This window comes from Chiloscyllium plagiosum, unplaced genomic scaffold (genome assembly GCF_037043375.1).
Source record: "Chiloscyllium plagiosum isolate Xiang-an unplaced genomic scaffold, Cpla_swu_hap1 HiC_scaffold_19, whole genome shotgun sequence".
Classification (NCBI taxonomy): Eukaryota; Metazoa; Chordata; class Chondrichthyes; order Orectolobiformes; family Hemiscylliidae; genus Chiloscyllium; species Chiloscyllium plagiosum.
The window spans coordinates 72,809,834-72,834,221 of NW_028270157.1; the positions used below are offsets into that span (position 1 = coordinate 72,809,834).

At 43.4% G+C, this 24,388-nt stretch overlaps 1 protein-coding gene across 1 annotated transcript in view; it reads right to left on the reverse strand.

Annotated features, from left to right (window-relative positions):
• kdm5a (lysine demethylase 5A) overlaps positions 1 to 24,388 on the reverse strand; it is a 209,557-nt gene that overhangs the window by 169,468 nt on the left and 15,701 nt on the right. The window contains exon 2 of the mRNA XM_043708905.2: positions 6,383 to 6,460. Coding sequence (XP_043564840.1) covers positions 6,383 to 6,460 — 78 coding nt within the window. The remainder of the gene's footprint in view (positions 1 to 6,382; positions 6,461 to 24,388) is intronic.

Here is a 24,388-nt window from a genome sequence, read left to right on the forward strand (position 1 = left end):
ACAACAGTTCCACTAGGCAAAAGTGGGTACTGCAAATGCTGGAGATTAGAGTGGTGCTGGAAAAGCACAGGTCAGGCAGCATTCAAGGAGCAGGAAAATTGACGTTTCAGGCAAAAGCCCTTCATCAGGGATGAGGCTGGGAGCCTCAGGGATGCAGAGATAAATGAAGAGAGGGGCGGTGGGGCTGGGGAGAAGGTAGGTGAGAGTGCAATAGGTGGATGGAGGTGGGGTGATAGGTCAGAGAGGAGGGTGGAGCGGATAGATGGGAAGGAAGATTGACAGATGGGACAGGTCATGAGGATGGTGCTGAGCTGGAAGGTTAGAACTGGGGTAAGGTTGGAACTGGGGTAAGGTTGTGTGAGGGGAACTGACGAAACTGGTGAAGTCCACATTGATGCTATGGGGTTGAAGATAACGCTGAGGCGGAAGAGGATTCCCCCAGGCACCAGGTGGTGAGAGAGTGGCAGTGGAGGATGCCTAGGACCTGCATGTCCTCCGCAAAGTGGGAGAGGGAGCTGAAATGTTTAGCCACAGGATGGTGGGATTAATTGGTGAGGGTGTCCCAGAGATGTTCTCTGAAGTGCTCTGCGAGAAGGCGTCCAGTCTCCCCAATGTAGAGGAGACTGCATCAGGAGCAAAAGATACAATAAATGATATTTGTGGAAGTGCAGGTGAAACTTTGATGGATGTGGAAAGCTACATTGGGGCCTTAGACGGAGGTGAGTGGGGAGGTGTGGGCCCAGGTTTTGCAAGTCCTGGAGTGGCAGGACAAGGTGCCGGGAGGGGAAGGTGAGTTTTTGAGGTGCATGAACTTGACCAGGTAGTCGTGGAGGGAACGGTTCCACTAGGCCACTCAGTGCCTGACATCATTAAAGCTTTGGTTCAAACATGGCAAAAAAAAACTTCAGAAATACAGGGTGCGTGACATCTCTTGACATCAAGGCCACATTTGACTAAGCATAGAATTAAGGAGCCTGTGCAAAACTAGAATCAATGCAAATCAGCAGGAATGCTTTTACTGGTTGGAATCATACCTAGGACCAGGAAGACAATGATGGTTGGAGATCAGTCATCTCAGCTGGAGTACTCAGGGTATTTTTTTTCTAATCTGCTTCATCCAATTAACCTGTTCAGAGAAATTAATATACACTACTGCAACATGTAGGTCTGGAACCCAGGTTGATACTAACGTTGCACCACAACAGCCTGGTGTCCTGGGCCAAACAATCTTCAGCTGCTTCGATAATCTTGCCTCCACCATAAAAAGGTTAGAAATAAAAAATAACACACAACAAAACAGCAAGGAACAGGCCCTTCAAGTCTTTGCTGCCACATTTTTGCCCTTCCATACTAAAACTGTCTTCACTTCACAGGATCCAAATCCCTCTATTCCCTTCCTATTCATGTATTCTTCCAGGTGCTTCTTGAATACTGCTACTGGGTTTACTTCCACCACCTCCTCTGGCAACGTATTCCAGGCACTCACCACCACCACCCCCCCCCTTGTGTGAAACACTTACCTCGCGCATCTCTTTTAAACTCCTCTCTCTCCCCCCGCCCCCCCCCACCTTGTACCTTGAACTCATGTCCCCCAGTAATTTACCCCTTTACCCTGGGAAAAAGCCTCATACTTTCCACTTTATCCGTCACATGCATAATCTTTAAACTTCAGTTAGGTTGCCCCTCAACCTCCTGCATTCCAGTGAAAACAAACCCAGTCTATCCAAACTCTTCATATCTAAAATTCCCCATAACAGGCAATATCCTGGGAAACCATTTCAGTACCCTCTCCAAAGCATCCACATCTTCTGCTAGTGTGGTAACCAGAATTGTATGCAATAGTCAAAGTGCTCCCTGACTAAAGTCCGATAAAGCTGCAGCATAACTTGTCTATCCTATACTCAATACTCTATTCTTATTCCAATAAAGGCAAGCATACCATAAGCCTTTTTTTACTACCTTATCTACCTGTGTTGCCACCTTCAGTGATCTGGACACCCCGATCCCTCTGCATATCAATACTCCTAAGGGTTCTGCCATTCACTGTATAATTTTCAGCTGTACTTGACCTTCCAAAAATGCATCACCTCGTATCTGTCCCGATTAAACTCCATCTGCTATTTTTCTGCCTATGCCTCCAACTGCCCTATATCCTGCTGTATCCTGAGAATCTTCCACACTATCCATAACACCACCAATCTTTGTATCATCCACAAACTTACTGATTAGATCAGCTACATTTTCCTCCTAAATCATTTATGTAAATCACGAACAGCAGAGATCGTAGCACTGATCCCTGTGGTGTGGAACACTATTAGTCACAACCCTCCTTTCTGGAGAGCATCCTTCTGCTGCCACCCTCTGTCTCCTATGACTAAGCCAGTTGTATATCCATCTTGCCAGCTCACCCTTGATACCATGTGACTTCACCTTTTGTGTCAGTCTGCCATGAGACCTTGTCAAAGGCTTCACTAAAGTCCATGTAGACAACATGAACCACATTTCCCTCAATCATCTTCATGACCTCCACAAAAAACTCGTTCAAGTTAGCGAGGCATGATTTCCCACATTCGGAACCACGCTGTCAATCGCTAATAAGTCTATTTGCTTTTAAATGCGTATAGATCTTGTCCCGTTGAATCTTTTCCAATAATTTCCCTACCACCGACAGGAGACTCACAGGTCTGTAATTTCCAAGATTATCCCTGCTACCCTTCTTAAACAATGGGACAACACTGGCTATTCTCCAGTCCTCTATGACCTCACCTGTAGGCAAACAGGATACAAAGATATCTGTCCATGCTCCAGCAATTTGTTTTCTTGACTCCTTCAATATTCTGGAATAGATCCCATCAGGGCCTGGAGACTCATCTCCCTTAACACTTTAAGATGCACAACACTTCTTTCTTTTTAATTGGATCTTGGCTGAGAAACTCAATTCCCTGAGATCATCCTCCACCAAATCGTTCTCTTGGATGAATAGTGGCACAAAGGATTCGTTTAGGACCTCACTGGCCTTTTCAGACTCCATACAGATTCCCTCCTTTGTCCTTGCACAGGCCAACCCTTTCCCTAGCTACCCTCTATATGTATAAAAAGCCTCGAGATTCTCCCTAATCCAAATTACTAATGACTGTTCATAACCCCTTTTTAGCCCTAATTCCTTGTTTAAATTCTTTCCTACTTTCCTTATGTATTTCCTTATGTACTTCATCAGTTCCCATCCTCTTGACCTTACATATGCTTCCTTTTTCTTTCTGACCAAGGTCATAACACCTCTGGTCATACGAGGTTCACATAACTAGCCATGCCTATCCTTTATTCGAGCAAGAACATGCCATTCCTGAACTCTTATCTATTGCCATTTGAAATACTCCCACATAGAGTCATAGAGATGTACAGCATGGAAACAGACCCTTCGGTCCAACCCGTCCATGCCGACCAGATATCCCAACCTAATCTAGTCCCACCTGCCAACACCCAGCCCATATCCGTCCAAACCCTTCCTATTTATATACCCACCCAAATGCTTTTTAAATGTTGCAATTGTACCAGCCTCCACCACATCCTCTGGCAGCTCATTCCACACATGTCCGATTTACTCTCAAATAGCCACCTCCAATCAAAATTCTCCAGTTCCTGTCTATATTGTTGGAGTTTGCCTTCCCCCAATTTAACACCTTCACCCAAGGAATACTGTCATCCCTATCCTTGAGTAACTTAAAACTCACAGTATTATGGTCACTGTTCCCAAAATGTTCCCCCACTGAAACTTCACTCACCTGGCCAGGTTCATTTCTCAACACTAGGTCCAGTACAACCCTTTCCTTGGTTGGACTGTTTACATATTGTGTCAAGAATCATAGCTGAATGGTCCTTATAAATTCTGCCCCATTCAAGCCCCAAGCACGTAGTGAGTCCCAGTCAATATAAGGGAAGTTAAAATCTAAAAAGACATTCAAGTCAGTAAGGGAGGCAATGGGAAATAATGGGGCAAAGAATACAACTGGGAAAAGGAGTCGAAGGGCAAAGGCAGGGAAATGCCTGTTGGTTAATGTGTTAGACTGTCTGAACCACAAAACAACTAGCAGCCAAGTTCAGCAGAAAAAGAAAAAAAAAATTTAAAAAGGGGGCGGCACGGTGGCACAGTGGTTAGCACTGTTGCCTCCCAGCGCCAGAGACCCGGGTTCAATTCCCGCCTCAGGCGACTGACTGTGTGGAGTTTGCACGTTCTCCCCGTGTCAGCATGGGTTTCCTCCGGGTGCTCCGGTTTCCTCCCACCATCCAAAAGATGTGCAGGTTAGGTGAATTGGCCATGCTAAATTGCCCATAGTGTTAGGTAAGGGGTAAATGTAGGGGTATGGGTGGGTTGTGCTTCGGCGGGTCGGTGTGGACTTGTTGGGCCGAAGGGCCTGTTTCCACACTGTAATCTAATCTAAATCTAATCTAAATCTAAATCTAAAATCACCTACAAGAGCAACCTGCTGTTTTTATATCTTTCCAAAGTCTGTCAACATATTCTCCCCTCTATCTACCACTTGCTCTTGACAGGCCTATAGTATACCTCCAGCATTGTGATTTCATCTTTCCTGTTCCTGAGTTCTACCCATATTACCTCCCTACACGAGTCCTGATGTTTCTTCCCTCAGTACAGCTGAGAGATACTCCTCTACCAGTAATGCAATTCCCCCACTCCTTTTACTTCCCCATCTATCACACCTGTAAATGTCCAAATCTTGGGACATCCAGCTGCCACACCTGTCCCTCTTTCAGCCAAGCTTCTGTAATTTCAATAATGTCATAGTTCCAAGTATTAACCAAAGCTCTAAGCTCATCTACCTTGCCTATTACACTTCTGGCATTGAAACATGTGCATTTCAGACAAATGCCCCTGCTCTTTGCAGCAGCATTTCCCTGCCTGTTTTTGTTCTTAGTAATGTTTGCCTTCGTTTATACATCTCCCTCAATTTCTGCATCTACAATCCTACTCCTCTGGATCACGTAGCCTTGCCACACTAGTTTAAACCCTCCCCGACCACTCTACCAAGTATCCCCCCCTTCTCCCCCACCCCGCCAAGGACATCAGTCCTGGTCCTGCCCAGGTGTAACCTCGCCAGTTTGTACAGTTCCCACCTCCCCCAGTGCCCAAAGTGAGGACACTTGCTGATGCTTGCATAACACAGCACCATTCATGATTTCTCAGATACTGGAGACATCCATGTCCAAATACAGCATGGTATACATGTCAGGAAAATGCATAATTCGAAGGAAAAGCAAATTCTCACTACAAGATCAAAAGTTCTAAGAATTCTCTCAAAAATTGTTGGCACTTGATACAATCAGTGGTATAGGTCAGTAAAGCACACAACTCGTCAAGATACCCAACTTATTCTTCGCCACTCCAAACTGCACTACCTAACTCCCAATTCACTCCTTCACTTTACTTCACTACAACTCCATCTGAACCAAAGTTTTTCTACTTCTAACCCACTCACTCCACACATGAGCTCACTCCCATCAATCCCAACTTGGGCTGACAAGTGGCAAGTAACATTCACTCCACGCAAGTGCCAAGCATTGACCATTGTCAACAAGAGAAACTAATATCACAACAGGACATGCAATGGCATTAACATTTCTGAATTCCCCACTAACAACCACCTAGGAGATACCATTGACCATGAAGGGAACTGAGTATATATATTTTGGATCAAATAGCAGGTCTAGTAATATTGCGACAAGTTACCAACTTCTTGACGCCCCAAAGCCTGTCTGCAATTGAAATCAGGAGTGTGGGTGCGTAGAGTTACCAACAACACTCAAGAGGCTTGACACCATCAAAAATAAAACAACTCGCTTGACTGGCACACACCAAGAAATATTCATTGCTTCCATCATAGATACTCAGTGGTCGTGCATTCCATCTACAAGATGCACTGCAGAAATTCATTAAGGCTGCTTAAATTAACCGTCCTCTTCTCCCCTCTCGTATCTCTCCACCATCTCCATTACATCAAGACCTCTTCCATCCTCATCTGTCATCCTGTGATGAAAACCCATATCCATCGTATGTTCACTGCCCTGTATCCCCACCCAGCTATATACCCTAAAGCCATCACCTGCCCCCTCACCCACGTTCACCACACAGTGTCATTGTGTGCACCCTTCCCCTTTACATACTCTCACCTCAATCACCTGCCTGGTCCTTTCTGCCTCTTTTCCCTCTGTTCAAGGCTCTGGTGAAAAGCAGACTAAAGCACTCTTTTCTGTCTCCACAGATGTCGCCTGATCTGCATGAGTATTCATAGCATCTGCAAAACTTTGCTTTTGCCACACAAAAACTGCTCCTAGTTCATCAGGCACAAGGCAATTCAACTCTCACCTCAAGCTCATTGAGTCGCTGTATTCTTGGTGTAAAGTGAAAGTTCTTCACTTCACAGGCAAATGGTGGCTGCCAGTCCTGAAAAAGAAGAGGAAATTGAAAGCTTCCATCTTAAGAAAGATCTACAATAAATGAAGTAAAAGCAGGACCCGGACATTCAGTCGCTTGTCTGTGCTTTTCCTTTCAATCGATCATGGCTGATCAGCCTATTTCAAACCTGCATTCCCATCGATACTACTGCTGTGCCATTTTTCTTCCCCATATCAGTCGAAGCAAAACACTCAGAGACACAGTGCAGTCTTACGTTCTTCATCTTTATTCCGGGCCCTGGAGGCAGAGAGAACAATCGCCCATGCGCACAGGGACAGGAGTTCTCGGTCTTCTCTCGAACAGCAGTTTCTTAATTAATTATATAGTAACTTACAGGGATGAGCATCCAGATAAGGCAACATACATATTGATTGGTGACTGTTACAATCAATGAGTGTCAATAGTAAAAATTAAGCCATCTGCTGTTATGCAATGAATGTTCTTAACCTTATTAAGTGGCTTCACATAATGAATGCATTTCACCTGGTTAACTGACTTTACATACCGAATGCATTTTCATCTTATCAAATAGCTTTACTTAATGAATGCTTTTTCACCTTGTTAACCCACCACTCTTGCCTCCAGCACCTCACTGTAAATTCTTATCTGATCCGAGTCATGCGAGTTGAACCTTTTGTTTCACAAAACTTAAAACTTAACTCTATCGCTACCTGTGCATACCCTAAACACTTTCACAACACTTAGTGATCTTTCACCACCCCTTACTTTGCAATAATCTACCAACCTGATTCTGCTTCAGCCACCTTTCAATAAAGAGTTCCAATGACACACAACCCTCCAAAAGAAAAGACTTTGTCTTGTCTCTTTTTAAATGGGTGATCATTTATTTCAAAATAGCGATCCTGAGTCCTAGATTCTCCCAAATGAGAACAGTTTTCGCCATAGGATCTCATGTTTCAATCAAGTCATCTCTTCCTCCTTCAAACTCCAGTGATACAAGAACTAGCAATTTTCAGGTTTTTCTCCAACGACAATTTCCTCATTCCAGGTAACAGTCTAGTGAATTTTTTGAGCTGCTTGCAATGCATTTACATCTTTCCTTAAGTAAACCAATACTATACACAAATACTTCAGATGCAGTCTCAGCAGTGCCCTCCCAACCAGTTGAGGTTATCACAAATGTGTCTCCTCTTCAACCTCTACCCTAGCTGGAGGCGTGGTGACCACTACCAGTTCTCTCTCCAAAAGGAGAGTCTTCCCATAGTCTGGAATGACTGATGTGACTTTACCCTTGTATTTGCGATTTGTAATTCGCCCTGGCACAATTTTTCTTAAAGCAGAGGTCATTACTGGACTGTGCTGAATAATACTCTCAAAAGTGAACTGAGATCAATTCAATTCACGTAGTTTCCACATATATGCCCCAAACTAAGATTTATGATTCTACTGCTTTAAGGCCTCAGACATAGTCCAGTACCAATCCACCACCCCCACCCTCCCCATCACTCTAGCTTCTTTTGACAATGTTATCTCTCAGTTAATGTGCATGAGATCAATAAATAATCTTTTCTTACATGGTTGATACTCTCAAGATTGTAGATAACACAATCATTCAGGCTGGAGAAGGACTGCAACAACATACATTAATGAACTTGCACAATGAACATGAAATTGATACAAAGGGCCATAGATATCCATAAGCAAGGTCTGCACAAATTAATTCAAGCAAGGTGATGTTCAAGCAGTGATGCTCACCACTGACCATCAAATAATCTTAAACCCTGTAAAGTACTAAAGCACTATCCATGATTAATCCCAGATTGCATTGCTGCCAAACCCTGTGGCACAGTGGTAATGTCATTGGGCTTACAATCACAACCGAGAACAATGTACTTCGGATGCAGGTTTGAATTCCATCACTGGCAGATAATGTCATAATTGAAGTAAAAAATGAATTAAAAGCTTGCCTGGTGGTTTAACCATTGCCGACTGTGGTAAACATCTGTTGACATTCTATTGGAAAAACCATTGAGGAGAAAGTGAGGTCTACAGATGCTGGAGATCAGAGCAGATTCCTGAAGAAGGGCTTATGCCCGAAACGTCGATTCTCCTGTTCCCTGGATGCTGCCTGACCTGCTGCGCTTTTCCAGCAACACATTTTCAGCTATTGGAAAAACCAATCTACCATTTCATCTAATCTGGCCTGAATTAAATCCAGATCCATGCCACTGTGGCCACCTCATGATATAGCCCAAGAAGCTATTCTGATGTACCAAAAGGCTATGACATCTTACAAAATAAATAAAATCAGATTAAATACTAAACATCAACCAAAGCACTGGATGTGACAAGGCTAAAGAGCCTTGTTGACAAAGTTCTCCTTACCAACATCTGGCAGCTTCTGCCAGAATTGTGAAAGCTGCACCATAGACTAATTAACAACTGTTTCATACTCATGTAATCATAGAATCATCCCATACAGAAAATGCTCTTTTGCCTATTTCTCACAGAAATCTATAAAGTTCTGACAGAACAGGGTAGGAAGGATGTTCCTGATGGTGGGGAGTTCAGAATCAGGTGCCATCATTTAAGGATGACTGAACTATTTAGGACTCAAAAGAGGAATTTCTTCACACAGAGAGAGGAGCGAGGGTGTGGAATTCACTGCGGCATAAAGTGGTTGGGGCAAAAACACTGCTAGTTTTCAAGAAAGGCATAGACATTGGTTGCTGGCTGAGGATTAGGGTACTGAGCTCGATAATCAACCATGATCAAATCGAATCACATAGTAGACTGCTGCCTGCATTTCAAATATGAGGTTTCCCCACCTTTACCCTCCTAGCTACCGCATTTCAGAAACAGGAAAGGAGGTTACCCTGTTAGAAGTTTTTTATTGGCCTTCAAATAGTTCGAGAAATGTCGAGGAAAGGATTGCAAAGGTAATTCTGGATAGGAGCAAGAGGAACAGGGTATTTGTTATGGGGGACTTTAACTTTCCAAATATTGACTGGAAATACTATAGTTCAAATACTTTAGATGGGTCACTTTTTGTCCAGTGTGTGCAGGAGGGTTTCCTGACAGTATATCAACAAGCCAACAAGGGGCGACACCACGTTGGATTTGGTACTGGGTAATGAACCTGGCCAGGTGTTAGATTTGGAGATAGGTGAGCACTTTGGTGATAGTGACCATAATTCAATTATGTTTACTTTAGCGATCGAAAGGGACATGCCACAGGGCAAGAGTTATTGCTGGGGGGAAAAGGCAATTATGATGCAATTAAGGAAGACATGGTTAGGAACATGGGACTGGGATATCATAGCAATTACGGAAACATGGCTCAGGGATGGGCAGGACTGGCAGCTTAATATTCCAGGATACAAATGCTACAGGAAGGATAGAAAGGGAGGCGAGAGAGGAGTGGGACTGGCATTTTTGATAAGGGATAGCATTACAGCTGTGCTGAGGGAGCATAATCCCGGAAATACATCCAGGGAAGTGATTTGGGTGGAACTGAGAAATAAGAAAGGGATGATCACCTCATTGGGATTGTATTATAGACCCCCCCAATAGTCAGAGGGAAATTGAGAAACAAACTTGTAAGAAGATCTCAGCTATCTGTAAGAATAATAGGGTAGGTATGGTAGGGGATTTTAACTTTCCAAACATCGACTGGGACTGCCATAGTGTTAAGGTTTAGATGGAGAGGAATTTCTTCAGTGTGTACAAGATAATTTTCTGATTCAGTATGTGGATGTACCTACTAGAGAAGGTGCAAAACTTGACCTACTCTTGGGAAATAAGGCAGGGCAGGTGACTGAGGTATCAGTGGGGGAGCACTTTGGGGCCAGAGACCATAATTCTACTTGTTTTAAAATAGTGATGGAAAAGGATAGACCAGATCTAAAAGTTGAAGTTCTAAATTGGAGAAAGGTTAATTTTCTCTGTATTAGGCAAGAACTTTTGAAAGCTGATTGGAGGCAGATGTTCGCAGGTAAAGAGATGGCTGGAAAATGGGAAGCCTTCAGAAATGAGATAACAAGAATCCAGAGAAAGTACATTCCTGTCAGGGTGAAAGGGAAGGCTGGTAGGTATAGGGAATGCTGGATGACTAAAGAAATTGAGGGTTTGGTTAAGATAAAGAAGGAAGCATATGTCAGGGAGAGACAGGATAGATTGAGTGAATCCTTAGAAGAGTATAAAGGAAGTAGGAGTATACTTAAGAAGGAAATTAGGAGGGCAAAAAGGGGACATGAGATAGCTTTGGCAAATAGAATTAAGGAGAATCCAAAGGGTTGTTACAAATATATTAAGGACAAAAGGGTAACTAGGGAGAGAATAGGGCCCCTCAAAGATCAGCAAGGTGGCCTTTGTGTGGAGCCACAGAAAATGGGGGAGATACTAAATGAATATTTTGCATCAGTATTTACTGTGGAAAAGGATCTGGAAGATATAGACTGTGAGGAAATAGATGGTGACATCTTGCAAAATGTCCAGATTACAGGAGAGGAAGTGCTGGATGTCTTGAAACGGTTAAAGGTGGATAAATCCCCAGGACTTGATCAGGTGTACCCGAGAACTCTAGGAAGCTAGAGAAGTGATTGCTGGGCTTCTTGCTGAGATATTTGTATCATCGAAAGTCACAGGTGAGGTGCCAGAAGACTGGAGGTTGGCAAACGTGGTGCCACTGTTTAAGAAGGGCGGTAAAGACAAGCCAGGGATCTATAGACCGGTGAGGCTGACCTCAGTGGTGGGCAAGTTGTTGGAGGGAATCCTGAGGGACAGGATGTACATGTATTTGAAAGGCAAGGACTGATTCGGGACAGTCAACATGGCTTTGTGCGTGGGAAATCATGTCTCAAAAACTTGATTGAGTTTTTTGAAGAGGTAACAAAGAAGATTGATGAGGGCTGAGCAGTAGATGTGATCTATATGGACTTCAGTAAGGCGTTCGACAAGGTTCCCCATGGGAGACCAATTAGCAAGCTCAGATCTCATGGAATACAGGGAGAACTAGCCATTTGGATACAGAACTGGCTCAAAGGTAGAAGAGAGGGTGGTGGAGGAGGGTTATTTTTCAGACTGGAGGCCGGTGACCAGTGGAGTGCCACAAGGATCGGTGCTCGGCCCTCTACTTTTTGTCATTTACATTAATGATTTGGATGCAAGCATAAGAGGTACAGTTAGTAAGTTTGCAGATGACACCAAAATTGGAGGTGTAGTGGACAGCGAAGAGGGTTACCTCAATTACAACAGGATCTTGACCAGATGGGCCAATGGGCTGAGAAGTGGCAGATGGAGTTTAATTCAAATAAATGCAAGGTGCTGCATTTTGGGAAAGCAAATCTTAGCAGGACTTATACACTTAAGGTCCTAGGGAGTGTTGCTGAACAAAGAGACCTTGGAATACAGGTTGATAGCTCCTTGAAAGTGGAGTCGCAGGTAGATAGGATAGTGAAGAAGGCATTTGGTATGCTTTCCTTTATTGGTCAGAGTATTGAGTACAGGACATTGGTTAGACCACTGTTGGAATATTGCATGCAATTCTGGTCTCCTGCCTCTCGGAAAGACGTTGTGAAACTTGAAAGGGTTCAGAAAAGATTTACAAGGATGTTGCTAGGGTTGGAGGACCTGAGCTACAGGGAGAGGCTGAACAGGCTGAGGCTGTTTTCCCTAGAGCGTCAGAGGCTAAGGGGTGACCTTATAGAGGTTTACAAAATTATGAGGGGCATGGATAGGATAAATAGACAAAGTATTTTCCCTGGGGCCGGGGAGTCCAGAACTAGAGGGCATAGGTTTAGGGTGAGAGGGGAAAGATATAAAAAAGACCTAAGGGGCAACCTTTTCACACAGAGGTTGGTATGTATATGGAATAAGCTGCTAGAGGATGTGGTGAGGCTGGTACAATTGCAATATTTAAGAGGCATTTGGATGGGTATATGAATAGGTAGGTTTTGGAGGGATATGGACCGGGTGCTGGCAGATGGGACTAGATTGGGTTGGGATATCTGGTCGGCATGGACGAGTTGGACCAAAGAGTCTGTTTCCATGCTGTACATCTCTATGACTCTATTTAGGATGCATAGGACGGGGAAGGAAACTGCAGGGAATGGGCACAATTGAAATGTGGAGTTTATTCAAGGAACAGCTACAGCGCATCCTTGATAGATATGTCCCTGTCAGGCAGGGAGGAAGTGATCGAGTGAGGGAGCCGTGATTTACGAAAGAAATTAAAACTCGTCAAGAGGAAGAAGGCCACTTATGTTAGGATGAGATGTGAAAGTTCAGTGAGGGCACTTGAGAATTACAAGTTAGCCAGGAAAGACCTAAGAAGAGCCAGGAGGGGACGTGAGACATTGTTGGCAGTAGGATCAAGACACGGCATGGTGGCTCAGTGGTCAGCTGTGCTGCCTCACAGCGCCAGGGACCCGGGTTTGATTCCAGCCCGGGCGTCTGTCTGTGTGGTGTTTGCACATTCTCCCAGTGTCTGCGTGGGTTTCCTCCAATAATCCAAAGATGTGCAGGTTAGGTGAATTGGCCATGCTAAATTGCCCCATCATGTTCAGGGATCTATAGATTAGGTGCATTAGTCAGGGGTAAATGTAGAGTGATAGGGTAGGGTAATGGGTCCGGGTTGGTTGCTCTTCAGAGGGTCAGTGTGGATTTGTTGGGCTGAACAGCCTGTTTCCACACTGTAGGGATTCTGTAGAAAACACTAAAGCTTTCTATAGGTATATCTATAAGAAAGGATTAAGAGAAAGATTAGGGCCAATCAAGGATAGTAGTGGGAAGTTGTGCATGGAATCAGAGGAGATAGGGGAAGTGCTCAAAGAATATTTTGTGTCAGTATTTACACTGGCAAAAAAGACAATGTTGTCGAGCAGAAGACTGAGATCCGGGCTACTGGAGTAGACAGGACTGACATTTGCAAGGAAGGGGTATGAGCAGTTCAGGAAATGGTGAAAATAGATAAGATCCCTAAGCCGGATGGGATTTATCCTCGGATTTTCAGGAAAGCCAGGGAGGAGACTACACAGCCTTTGGCTTTGATCTTTATGTTGTCATTGTCGACAGGAATAGTGCCAGAAGACTATTGCTGGAGGATAGCAAAGGTTGTCCCCTTGTTCAGGAAAGGGAGTAGAGACAACCTTGATAATTATAGATTAGTGAGCCTTATTTTGGTTGTGGGTAAAGTGTTGGAAAAGGTTATAAGAGATAGGACGTATAATCATCTCGAAAGGAATACGTTGATTAGGGATAGTCAACACTGTTTTGAGAAGGATAGGTTGTGCCTCACAAATCTTATTGAGTTCTTTGAGATGGTGACCAAACAGGTGGATGAGTATAAAGCAGTTTATGTGGTGTATATGGATTTCAGTAAGGCGTTTGATAAGGTTTCCCACAGTAGGCTATTGCACAAAATACAGAGGAATGGGATTGAGGGTTATTTAGCAGTTTGGTTCAGAAGTTGGCTAGCTGAAAGAAGACAGAGGGTGATGGTCGTTAGGAAAGACTCATCCTGGAGTTCAGTTACTAGTGGTGTACTACAAGGATCTGTTTTGGGGCCACCGCTGTTTGTCATTTTTATAAATGACCTGGATAAGGGTGTAGAAGGATGGGTTAGTAAATTTGCGTATGACACTAAGGTCGGTGGAGTTACGGATAGTGCCAAAGGATATTGCAGATTACAGAAGGACATAGATAAGCTGCAGAGCTGGGCTGAGGTGTGGCAAGTGGAGTTTAATGCAGAAAAGTGAGACGTGATTCACTCTGGAAGGAGCAACAGAAATAAAGAGTACTGGGCTAATGGAAAGGATCTTGGTAGTCTGGATAAGCAGAGAGATCAGTGTCCACGTATATAAATCCCTGAAAGTTACCATCCAGGCTGATAGGTTGTTAAGAAGGCATATAGTGTGTTAGCTTTTATTAGTTGAGAGATTGAGTTTCGGAGCCATGTGGTCATGCTGCAGCTGTACAAAACTCTGGTGCGGCCACATTCAGAGTGCTGCATACAGTTCTGGTCACCGCACTATCGTGAGGACGTGGAAGCTTTGGAAGGGGTACAGAGAAGATTTACTAGGAATTTGCCTGGTATGGAGGGAAAGTCATATGAGGAAGGGATGAGAGACTTGATGCTGCTTTCAGAAGGAAGTTGAAAGGTGACATATAAGATAATCAGAAGGTTAGTTGGGCTGGACAGTGAGAGCCTTTTCTTTGGATGGTGATGGCTAGCATGGGGGACAGAGTTTTAAATTGAGGGGTGATAGATATAGGACAGATATCAGAGGTAGTTTCTTTACTCAGTATACGGGCATGGAACTCACTGCCTGCAACAGTAGTAGACTTGCCAACTTTAAGGGCATTTAAATGGTCATTGGATAAACATAAGGATAAAAATGGAATAGTGTAGGATTGATGGGCTTCAGATTGGCACAACATCGAGAGCTGAATGAACTGTACTGCACTGGAATGTTCTATATACAAAATTAGGAGCAGGAGTAGACCATCTGATCTATGAAGCTTGCTCCACCATTCAAAAAGATCATGGTATATCTTTTCATGGTCTCAGCTCCATTTACCCACCCGCTCATCATAACGCTTAATTTCTTTACTGTTCAAAACTCTAATGTCTGCCTTAAAAACATGCAATGAGGTAGTTTCAACTGGTTCACTGGGCAGGGAACTCCACAGATTCACAACCCTCAAGTTCCTCCTCAGCCCAGACCAAAACTTTGCAATTTGTTTCGGTAAGTGTACAGTGAAAATTACCCGAAATTAGCTAGGTTGACTACCAGGTTTTACAACAGACAAAAGATTAATTCACAAAATTACACAACGAAACACAAAGAACAGAATAAAGAACCCCTACAGAACTCAGTCTATCCAAACCAGAGACTTAATTATGCAGTTCCAAATATACACAAAAATCCCAATAAGCAAACCACCGTTAAAGAAAAACTGTAAAAATGGAACAAATGCTTATAGGTTGAAGTTAAAAGGGCAGAAGGAGAAACAGAGCCCGTTTCCACACAGCTCACTGTTGAACTCCTAACTAGTTCTGGACTAAACTGTTCAGCTAGAGAGCTGACCGCTCCCCTTTCATTATACAGGTCACTTCTAAAACATGACCACTTTGGCCTGAAGTCTCATTTGTTTACATATAAATACCCTTTAATCTCTGTATCAAACCAGTCTAATCAGAACCGGGAGCTGTTTATGACCCCTCTGAAAAAACAACAAGGACACAGTATCCTTGAGAAAAGGAACAGATTTTAGAAGCATTGACCAGCTTTGTGACACAGAAGATCTGAAAGTTTCCTAAAGGATAGTTTGTGAGTGGGCAAAGGCATGGCAGATTAAGTACAATGTTGGTGGATGTGATGTCATCTATTTTGTTAGGAATATCAGTAAAAAAAAGACGATTACTTGAATGTTAAAAAAATTGCAGCAAGATGCGGTATGGGGGACCTGGATGCCCTTGTGCATGAATCAGAGAAGGTTGGTCTGCAGGTACAATAATTATGAAGGCAAATGGAATTTTGTCCTTCATTGTTAAAGGGAAGGAGTTTAAAAGCAGGGAGGTTACATTGTAGATGTATAGAGTGCTGGTGAGACCACACCTGGAGTACTGCATACAGCTTTGGTCTCTTTATTTGAGAAAGGATGTACTGGCACTAGAGAGTGGCAGAAGTGATTCACTAGGTTGATTCTGGAGTTGAGAGCATTGGCTTATGAGGAAAGACTGAATAGACTGGGATTATATTCATTGGAATTTAGAAGAATGGGGGGTTATTTTACAGAAACATAAAATTATGAAAGACGATAGAAGCAAGCATGTTGTTTCCACTGGCAAGTGAAACTGGAACAAGAGGGTACAACATCAAAATTAGAGATAGCAGCTTTCTGACTGAATAGAGGAGAAAGTTTTCACCCAAACAGTTGTGAATCTATGGAATACCCTCCCTCGTAGATAATTCCTTTACTGTTCAAAAAAGTTAAACGTTATCGTGAGACAATTAAGTGATGCAGAAGTCCCGAAAAGATCAGCCATGATCTTATTGAATGGCAGAGTGAGCTCGAAGGGCCGGATGTTGTACTCCTGGTTCTTATGTCTTTCTGTTCTTGTCCATGCCCCTCAATTTTCCACACCTCCGTCAGGTCCCCCTTCAACCTCCTCTGCTCTAAGAAAAGCAACCCAAGCTTAGACAGTCTCTATTCACAGGTAAAGTGCTCCATCCCAGACACTATTCTGGTACATCTGCTCTGCAACTAGAGCTATACACTGTACTCAGATTAAGGCCTAACCAAAGTTCTACACAGCTCCAGCACAACCTCCCTACTCTTATAAGAATCACACAGCATGGAAACAATTTGTTCAGCTCACCAACCCGACACTAAACTACACTCATTCTTCATTCCTGATGAAGCAGGCTTTTGTCCGAGACGTTGATTTTCCTGCTCCTCAGATGCTGCCTGACCTGCTATGCTTTTCCAGCATCACTCTAATCTAGACTGCGATGTCCAGCAACTGCAGTCCTCACTTTTGCCTACTAAACTACACTCAAAGCATTTACCTACACTTGACCCCCATAGCCTACTATACGCTACCCAGATACTTAAATGCTGAGTGTACCAGACTCCTTCACCCTTTCAAGCAGCATTTTGTATATTGCTACCAGCCTCTGCCTGAAAAAAAATGGTTTTCCTTTCATCACCTCTAATCTACTTACTCATCAACTTAAACTTGTGTCCTGATTTTTGTTTAATTTATTCATTTCTGGGCTACGCATATCACTGGCAGGGCCAGCATTTATTGCATATCCCTAGCTGTCCTCGAGAAAGTAGTGAGCTACTATCTTGGGCTACTTCAGTCCACGTGCTACAAGTAGACCCATAATGTCCTTCGGGAAGAAATTCCAGGATTTTGACCAAGTGACAGTGAAGGCCATGACATAGCAACATATTGCCAAATCATGATGGTGAGTGGCTTGGAAGAGAATTTGAAGGTGGTTGGTGTGCTCATGTATATGATGTTATTCTAAATGGAAATGGTCGAGGATTTGGAAGGTGCTGCCTGAAGATCTTTAGTGAATTTCTGCAGTGCATCTTCTCAACCGCAGCAGCAGATGCTTTTGGATGTGGTGCCAATCAAGAATGTTTTGTACCAGAAAGTGTCACGCTTCTTGAATGTTTATGGAGCTACACCTATCCAGGCAAAAGAGGAACATTCCATCACATTCCTGTCTTGTGCGTTGTAGATGGTGGACTGGCTTTGAGAAGTCAGAAGGGGAACTACTCACAGTATTTCTTGCCTCTGACCAGCTTTTGCAGCCACTGTGTTTATGTGGCAAGTCCAGTGAAGTTCCTGATCAATAGTTGCAATGTTAAAAGATTAAATGGGAATCTCTCTCCAGCCACTAATATTACATTAAAGAGTTAGACTGCAAAGCTAACATTCTGGAAGTGGGTCAGAGCAACATTGTCTCACAGATAGCATGCAGGAAAGTGGATGACTATCCATTATAATTCACACTTCGTTTGGACAGATGTTTGCTACTGCTACTACTCTCCTGCTATTATCAAATTAAACTACCATTCAATCCCTTCCATTCAGAAATGCTTTCTTGCCATTCCCTGAAGCTAGGTATGTCACACTTGTGTTGACTTGGGGAATCACTGAGTCAGGAAATCGTCTGCATAACAGGATTAGGACATAAACATTATCTCAGAGGGTGATCTCATCCTACCATGTGCCTGGGGTAACATACGATTGCGAGTGACTGGGGTTGGTCTTGAGTGGCATGTGACTATGGGGGAGTAGGCAGAGTATCTCAGAGCATAGCCAACGGACCTGTATGAAGGTGAAGTGTTTTCTTTGTTCAGTGCCTCTTTTGAATTGACCTTGTATGCTGCGAGGGCAGTCAAAAAGGGTCACCTAGCTTGTACAAGCTTTACTAAACTTTAACTGGTTGCAGAAGTTGGAGTGCGCAAATTCCATCTCGTATGTGAAACCTCAGGAAAAGAACCTAACATAGTCACCCCCAGAGGAGGATTCAGTGATGGTAACAGGGATACATCCTCCAGCAATAAGTTGCCTAATTGTCCACCACCATCCACCAGAACTGGATGTGACAGAACTAGAGAACCCACATCTGTTAGTTGTGGGCTCACTTAGCTCTGTCTATCACATACTGCCTATGCCATGTGAATGCAAGTAATACTGTTTGGTAACTTCACTTGGTTGACATCTCATTTTTTAGTACACCCTCCTTTACTCTCATTGAATTAGGGTTGACTCCCTGGCTTATTGGTAATACAATTCTGCTGCATTGATAAGCCACAGGGCCTCATGGATGTCCAGTTATAAGTTACTTAATCTGTTCAAAGTCTGTCCAATTTAGTGTAGTGATAATGCCACACAATCCAGTGGAGGCTATTCTTAAAGCGAAGGCAGGACTTTTGTCTCCACAAGGACTGAGCAGTGGTCACTCTTACCAATACTAATCATGGACATATGAATCTACACCCAGCAGATTGTTAAGGATGAGGTCAAGTATGGTTTTCCCTCATTGAATATGTGACAGGTGTTGAGGGAACTAGTCTAGCAGTTGTGTCCTTCAGGCCCCAATCACCTCCGTCAGTAGTGCTGCTACCAAGTCACTCTTGGTAGGGGATATTGAAATCCCCCCCTCTGGAATATAACTGGCACTCTTACTATCCTCAGTACTTCCAAGTGTTGTTCAACATCAAGGAACACTGATTCATCAGGTGATTTTCTTCCCTGCCATGAGGAAGTGATTGTCATGATTTACCATGTCTATGCCTCTCAATTTTGTACAGATTAGCCCTCAGCTTCTGCTGCTCCAAGAAAAACAAAACCAATCTCCACTGCACCCTCTCATCCCTTCCCATAATGTGGCTATCATTTCATCTCTGGCCTTGCATATGCTCTGAAGTGGTTAGAATTTTTTTTTTGCTCCTATATTCTACACGCTGGCAAAAAAAGGCATGTAGGAGTGTCGAAATTAGTGTGGAAGGGGGATGAAAAACATAAGAGTTGGTCGGTACATGGATTGATGGAGAAGATCGACATTAAGAGAAGTTTACAGGAGGAACAGACGAGGCAAGGTTAATGAACAGAGCAGGATTGACAGTCAGAACTGTATTTATTTTAATGCAAGAAAGACAGCTAAGGCTGATGACAACAGTATTAGTCAGCAATTAGAGTGGCTGCTTGAGGGTAAATCCACTTCTAATACTTTTCAAGGCCAGTTCAGAGTTCAGGACCAGCGTATTCCTGTGAGGATAAGAGACATGGATGTAAAGATTCAGGAACATTTTTGACTACACTTTCAGTTTTGTCAACTAAGGATAAAAAGGAAGCATTTACAAGGTTGAGGAAACTGAAATCAAAGATCCAAAAAGGAAGCAGAAGGTCTAGAAAGGGCCATGAAATGTCCTTGGTAGTTGGATTAAGGAGAACCCAAGACATTTTATATATATTAGAAACAGGAGAGTAATTAGGAAAAAAAAGGTGAGGGCAACTCAAAAGACACTAGGAAGGAATATATCTTTGGCACCTAAGGAATACGAAAGATCTTTAAATGAGTCCGTCGTATTGATATTCACCAAGGAGAAAGACATGGACGATGGTAAGATTATGGCAGGGGTATGTTGATAGTCTGGGACATGTCAACATTAAGGAGGTGATGTTGAGTGCCTTGAAAAACATGAAGACAAGTCCCCAGGCCTGATAGGAGGCAAGGGAGGAGATTGCTGGAGACTTTACTGAGATCTTTGCATCCTCTTTAGCCACAGGCAAGATCCTAAAAGGACACCACACACTGATCTTTTAAGGAGGACAACAGTGACAATCTAGGTGTTCTGGGCTGGCGAGCCTTACATCAGTGATAGGGAAATTTTGGCGAAGACCCTGAGGGATAGGATATGTGTATCTGAAGAACAGACTTTTTAGGGATAAACAACATGACTTAATGCAGGGTGATCTTATCTCACTTAAATCAAGCTTTTTTTAGGAAATTAAAAATGATTAATGAAGGTATGGCAGTGAATGTTTTTCATATGGAATTGTATTAAAACATTTGACAAGATCACTCATAACTGCTTCCTCCAGAAGGCAGCACCCAAGACAAGTTGGATAAAAATCAGTTGGTGACAAAGCTAGGATAGTTGTGGAGGGGCATTTTTCGGATTGGAGGTCTGCGCAGTGGTGTTCCACAACGAACAGTGCTGGGACCTCTTTTGGTTGCAATAACTTTGGATAAAAAGCAGATGGTCTAATTAGTAAGCTTGCAGGTAACATGAAAGTTTGTGGAGTTATCAATATGAGGAAAGTTACATAAAGTAGTATATCAATCAGTTGCAAAGTTGGGCAGAGAAATAGAAGATGGAGTTTAATTCAGACAAGTGTGAGGTGATGCATTTGGGGAGATCAAATGCAAGAGCAAAGTCAACAGTAACTCTTGGTGGCATTGATGTAGAGTAATAGAGATGTACAGCATGGAAACAGACCCTTCGGTCCAACCCATCCATGCCGATCAGATATCCCAAACCAATTTAGTCCCACCTACCAGCACCCGGCCCATATCCCTCCAAACCCTTCCTATTCATATACCCATCCAAATGCCTTTTAAATGTTGCAATTGTACCAGCCTCCACCACTTCTTCTGGCAGCTCGTTCCATACACGTACCACCCTCTGTGAGAAAAAGTTGCCCCTTAGGTCTCTTTTACATCTTTCCCCTCTCACCCTGAACCTATGCCTTCTAGTTCTGGACTCCCCGGCCCCAGGGAAAATACTTTGTCTATTTATCCTATCCATGCCCTTCAATTTTGTAAACCCCTAAGGTCAGCCCTCAGCCTCTGACACTCCAGGGAATACAGCTCCAGCCTATTCAGCCTCACCCTGTAGCTCAGATCCCCCAACCCTAGCAACATTCTTCTAAATCTTTTCTGAATCCTCCAGACGGATTTTGGATTTCAAGTCCATTGGTCGCTGAAATTGGAGACACAAGTGAATAAGTGTGTAGCATGTTTGCCCTTAATATGGTCAGGGCATTGGGCATAAAAGTTGGCAAGTTATGCTGCAACTTGTACAAGACTTTAGTCAGGCCACACAGTAGCATGCACATTTCTGCTCACTATACTATAGGAAGAATAAGGCGGCTTCGGAGAGAGGGTGCAGAGAGGTTTACCAGGTTGAGGTCTATTACTTACAAAAGGAGAGTTTTGAGAGCTCATCAGTGGCTAAGGGGTGACCTGGCACCAATATATAAAACCTAAATTTGTACAGTAGGGAGCTTTTTTTTTTAAAAGAAAAGCTTCAATTATGGGTTATGGGCATTGCTGGCAGACTAGTATTTATTGCCCATCCAGAGCTGCTTCCTTGAACCATTTCAGTTCACATGTCGTAGGTTGACTGCAATACCATTAGGTACCTAATTCCAAGATTTTGACCCAGCAGCAACAGGAACTTTTTTTTAAGTCAAAAAGGCGAGTGGCTTGGGAGGGACATTGGAGGTGGCTGTGTTCCATGTAACTGCGGTCCTTCTACGTGGAAATGGTCATGGGTTTAGAAGGTATTGTCTAATATTCTTCCAATTTCTGCATAGATGGCACCCAATGCTGCTACAGGAGTGTCAGTAGCAGTGCGAGTAATGCCAATCAGACAAGCTTGTTTGCAATGGATAGTGTCAAAATACTTGTGTTGGAGTTGCACTCACCTATATTAGTGGTAAGTATTCCATGATGTTCCTGACTTCCACCTTGTAGGTGGTGGCCAGGCTTTAGGGAGTCAGGAAGTGAGTTACTTACTAGCTTCTGTCCTGCCGTTGTAATCAATGTTTGTATGGTTAGTTCACTTCTGGTCAAATGAGAACCTCCAGAATGTTGATAGGGGAGTTAAGATAGTGACATCAGTGGAGAGTTTTCATTCGAATTCCCTTTGACGCTCCATAATACCGCATTATATGAAATGTGGCCTTGGTGTCAAGGGCTGTGCCTCTCTCTCCTCCCCTCTAAAATTTAGCTCTTTGTCCATGTTTGAATCACAGCTGTAATGAGGTGCCCTGGTAGGACCTAAACTGGGCAGGTGCTGCCTGATGGCGCTGACATCTTCCATCACTTTAATTAACAATCAAGAGTAAACTGGGGCAATTAGCAGGGTTAGATTGTCCCTGGGTTTTCTGCACAAACCTATTTGGGTGTTTTTGCATGCCAGTGATATTGCTGTCAAAATGTATGGCACTGTAAAAACACAGCAGGTCAGACAGCATCCAAGTAGAGTCGATGTTTTGGGCATAAGCCCTTCATCAGGAATGATGTCAAAACATTGTGTTGGAGTTGCACTCATCCATCTTAGTACCGAGTATTCTATCATATCTTGACAGAAGCAGTTATGCAGAGGCTGGAACAAGCAGCCCCCCCCAGTCCAGCCCAAGCTTTGGATCCACTAGGCGGATGACACCTTTGTCATCATGAAGTGGATGATATTAGAAGAGACCACAAACAACATCCTTATTGATATAAAGTTCACCAAAGAGGAAGAGAACAACAGACTCCCCTTTCTAGCTGTCAGTGCGATATTAAAGAGTTAACTTGCTCTGCTAACCTGGGGAGGGGATGGGAGCAGAGCGGACAGGGGCATGGGTTCCTTGCCATTCAAAAGCCTATTTACATCTTCATCCCCTATTCAGAGATCAATAAGAACATTATAGCTGGAATTCTGACTGTAGTTAAAAAAAAATACAATTCACAATTCACACCAGATCTGGCCATTAAGGGATTATTTGCATTATCGTTTCTGGAGGGGAGGTGGTCACTGCATTGTGTCGAGTGGCATGTGACTGAGTGAGTGACTGGGCATTGTCTTGTGAGCATTACTGACTATGATGGAAAGATTTTGTATAAAGGCAGGACTGTTTTCTTTGTTCAGACAGCTTCCTTGGACACACTTCGCGAGCATGGCAAAGAGTGTTTAGGGTTTCTCCAAAGCTTGTATTGTACTGTACTTATAAATTTTGCTTGTTCACAGAAGTTGCCATTTGCAGTTGCATCAAGTGTGTAAGAATCTCAGGAAAAATAACTCGACAGTAAAACAAAAAGCCAATGGAGAGCTGCAGACTAGCGTCTACAGAAGAACGACAGACCAGATGCTCCGGTAGTTGAGTAATCATCCCAACATTCAATGGGCCACAACACATTGCAGCACCCAGGAACTGAGGTGCCAAAGAACACCTATTCAACAACAGGTTCCCACTAAGCAGTCGGCCAATTCTTACACAAGAAACCTAAACAAGACGATAAGATGCCCAGAGACTCTCGCCATGGTACCATACAGAGGTGACGACCAGACTACTCCAGCTCTGTGTTGTAGATTTGTGGGCTACCATGATGCCACAAACAACTCTTGATGAATCTAAAGGACCCTTTTCCAAGAGCCAGAACGAATGTCAAATAAAATAGCCCGCAGGGACTGCAACAAACATTATATCTGACAGACTGGCAGGAAACTAGCCACCAAGATACATGAGCACCAACTAGCCACCAAAAGACATGACCAATTATCACTAATATCCTTACACAGACAACTAGACACCAATTTGACCAGAACAATACAACCATCCTGGGACAGGCTAAACAAAGACCACATTCCTAGAGGCCTGGCATTCAAACTGGAGCTCCAATATACATAGATTTGGACGCCAATGACCAACCTCAAAAAGAACCGAAAGTGACATCACTCACCACAACAGACCAAGACAAAGAGAAAGTAGGACAGCACATCAGCTCACTAATATTACCTAGCGTGGTGATGAAATATCTGAGAACAAACCTTCCAGCTCAGCGAGCTAACTTGGAACCTATTCCATCACGTTCCTGACTTGCATCTTGTACATAGAACAGAGAACAGAACAATACAGCGCACAACAAGCGC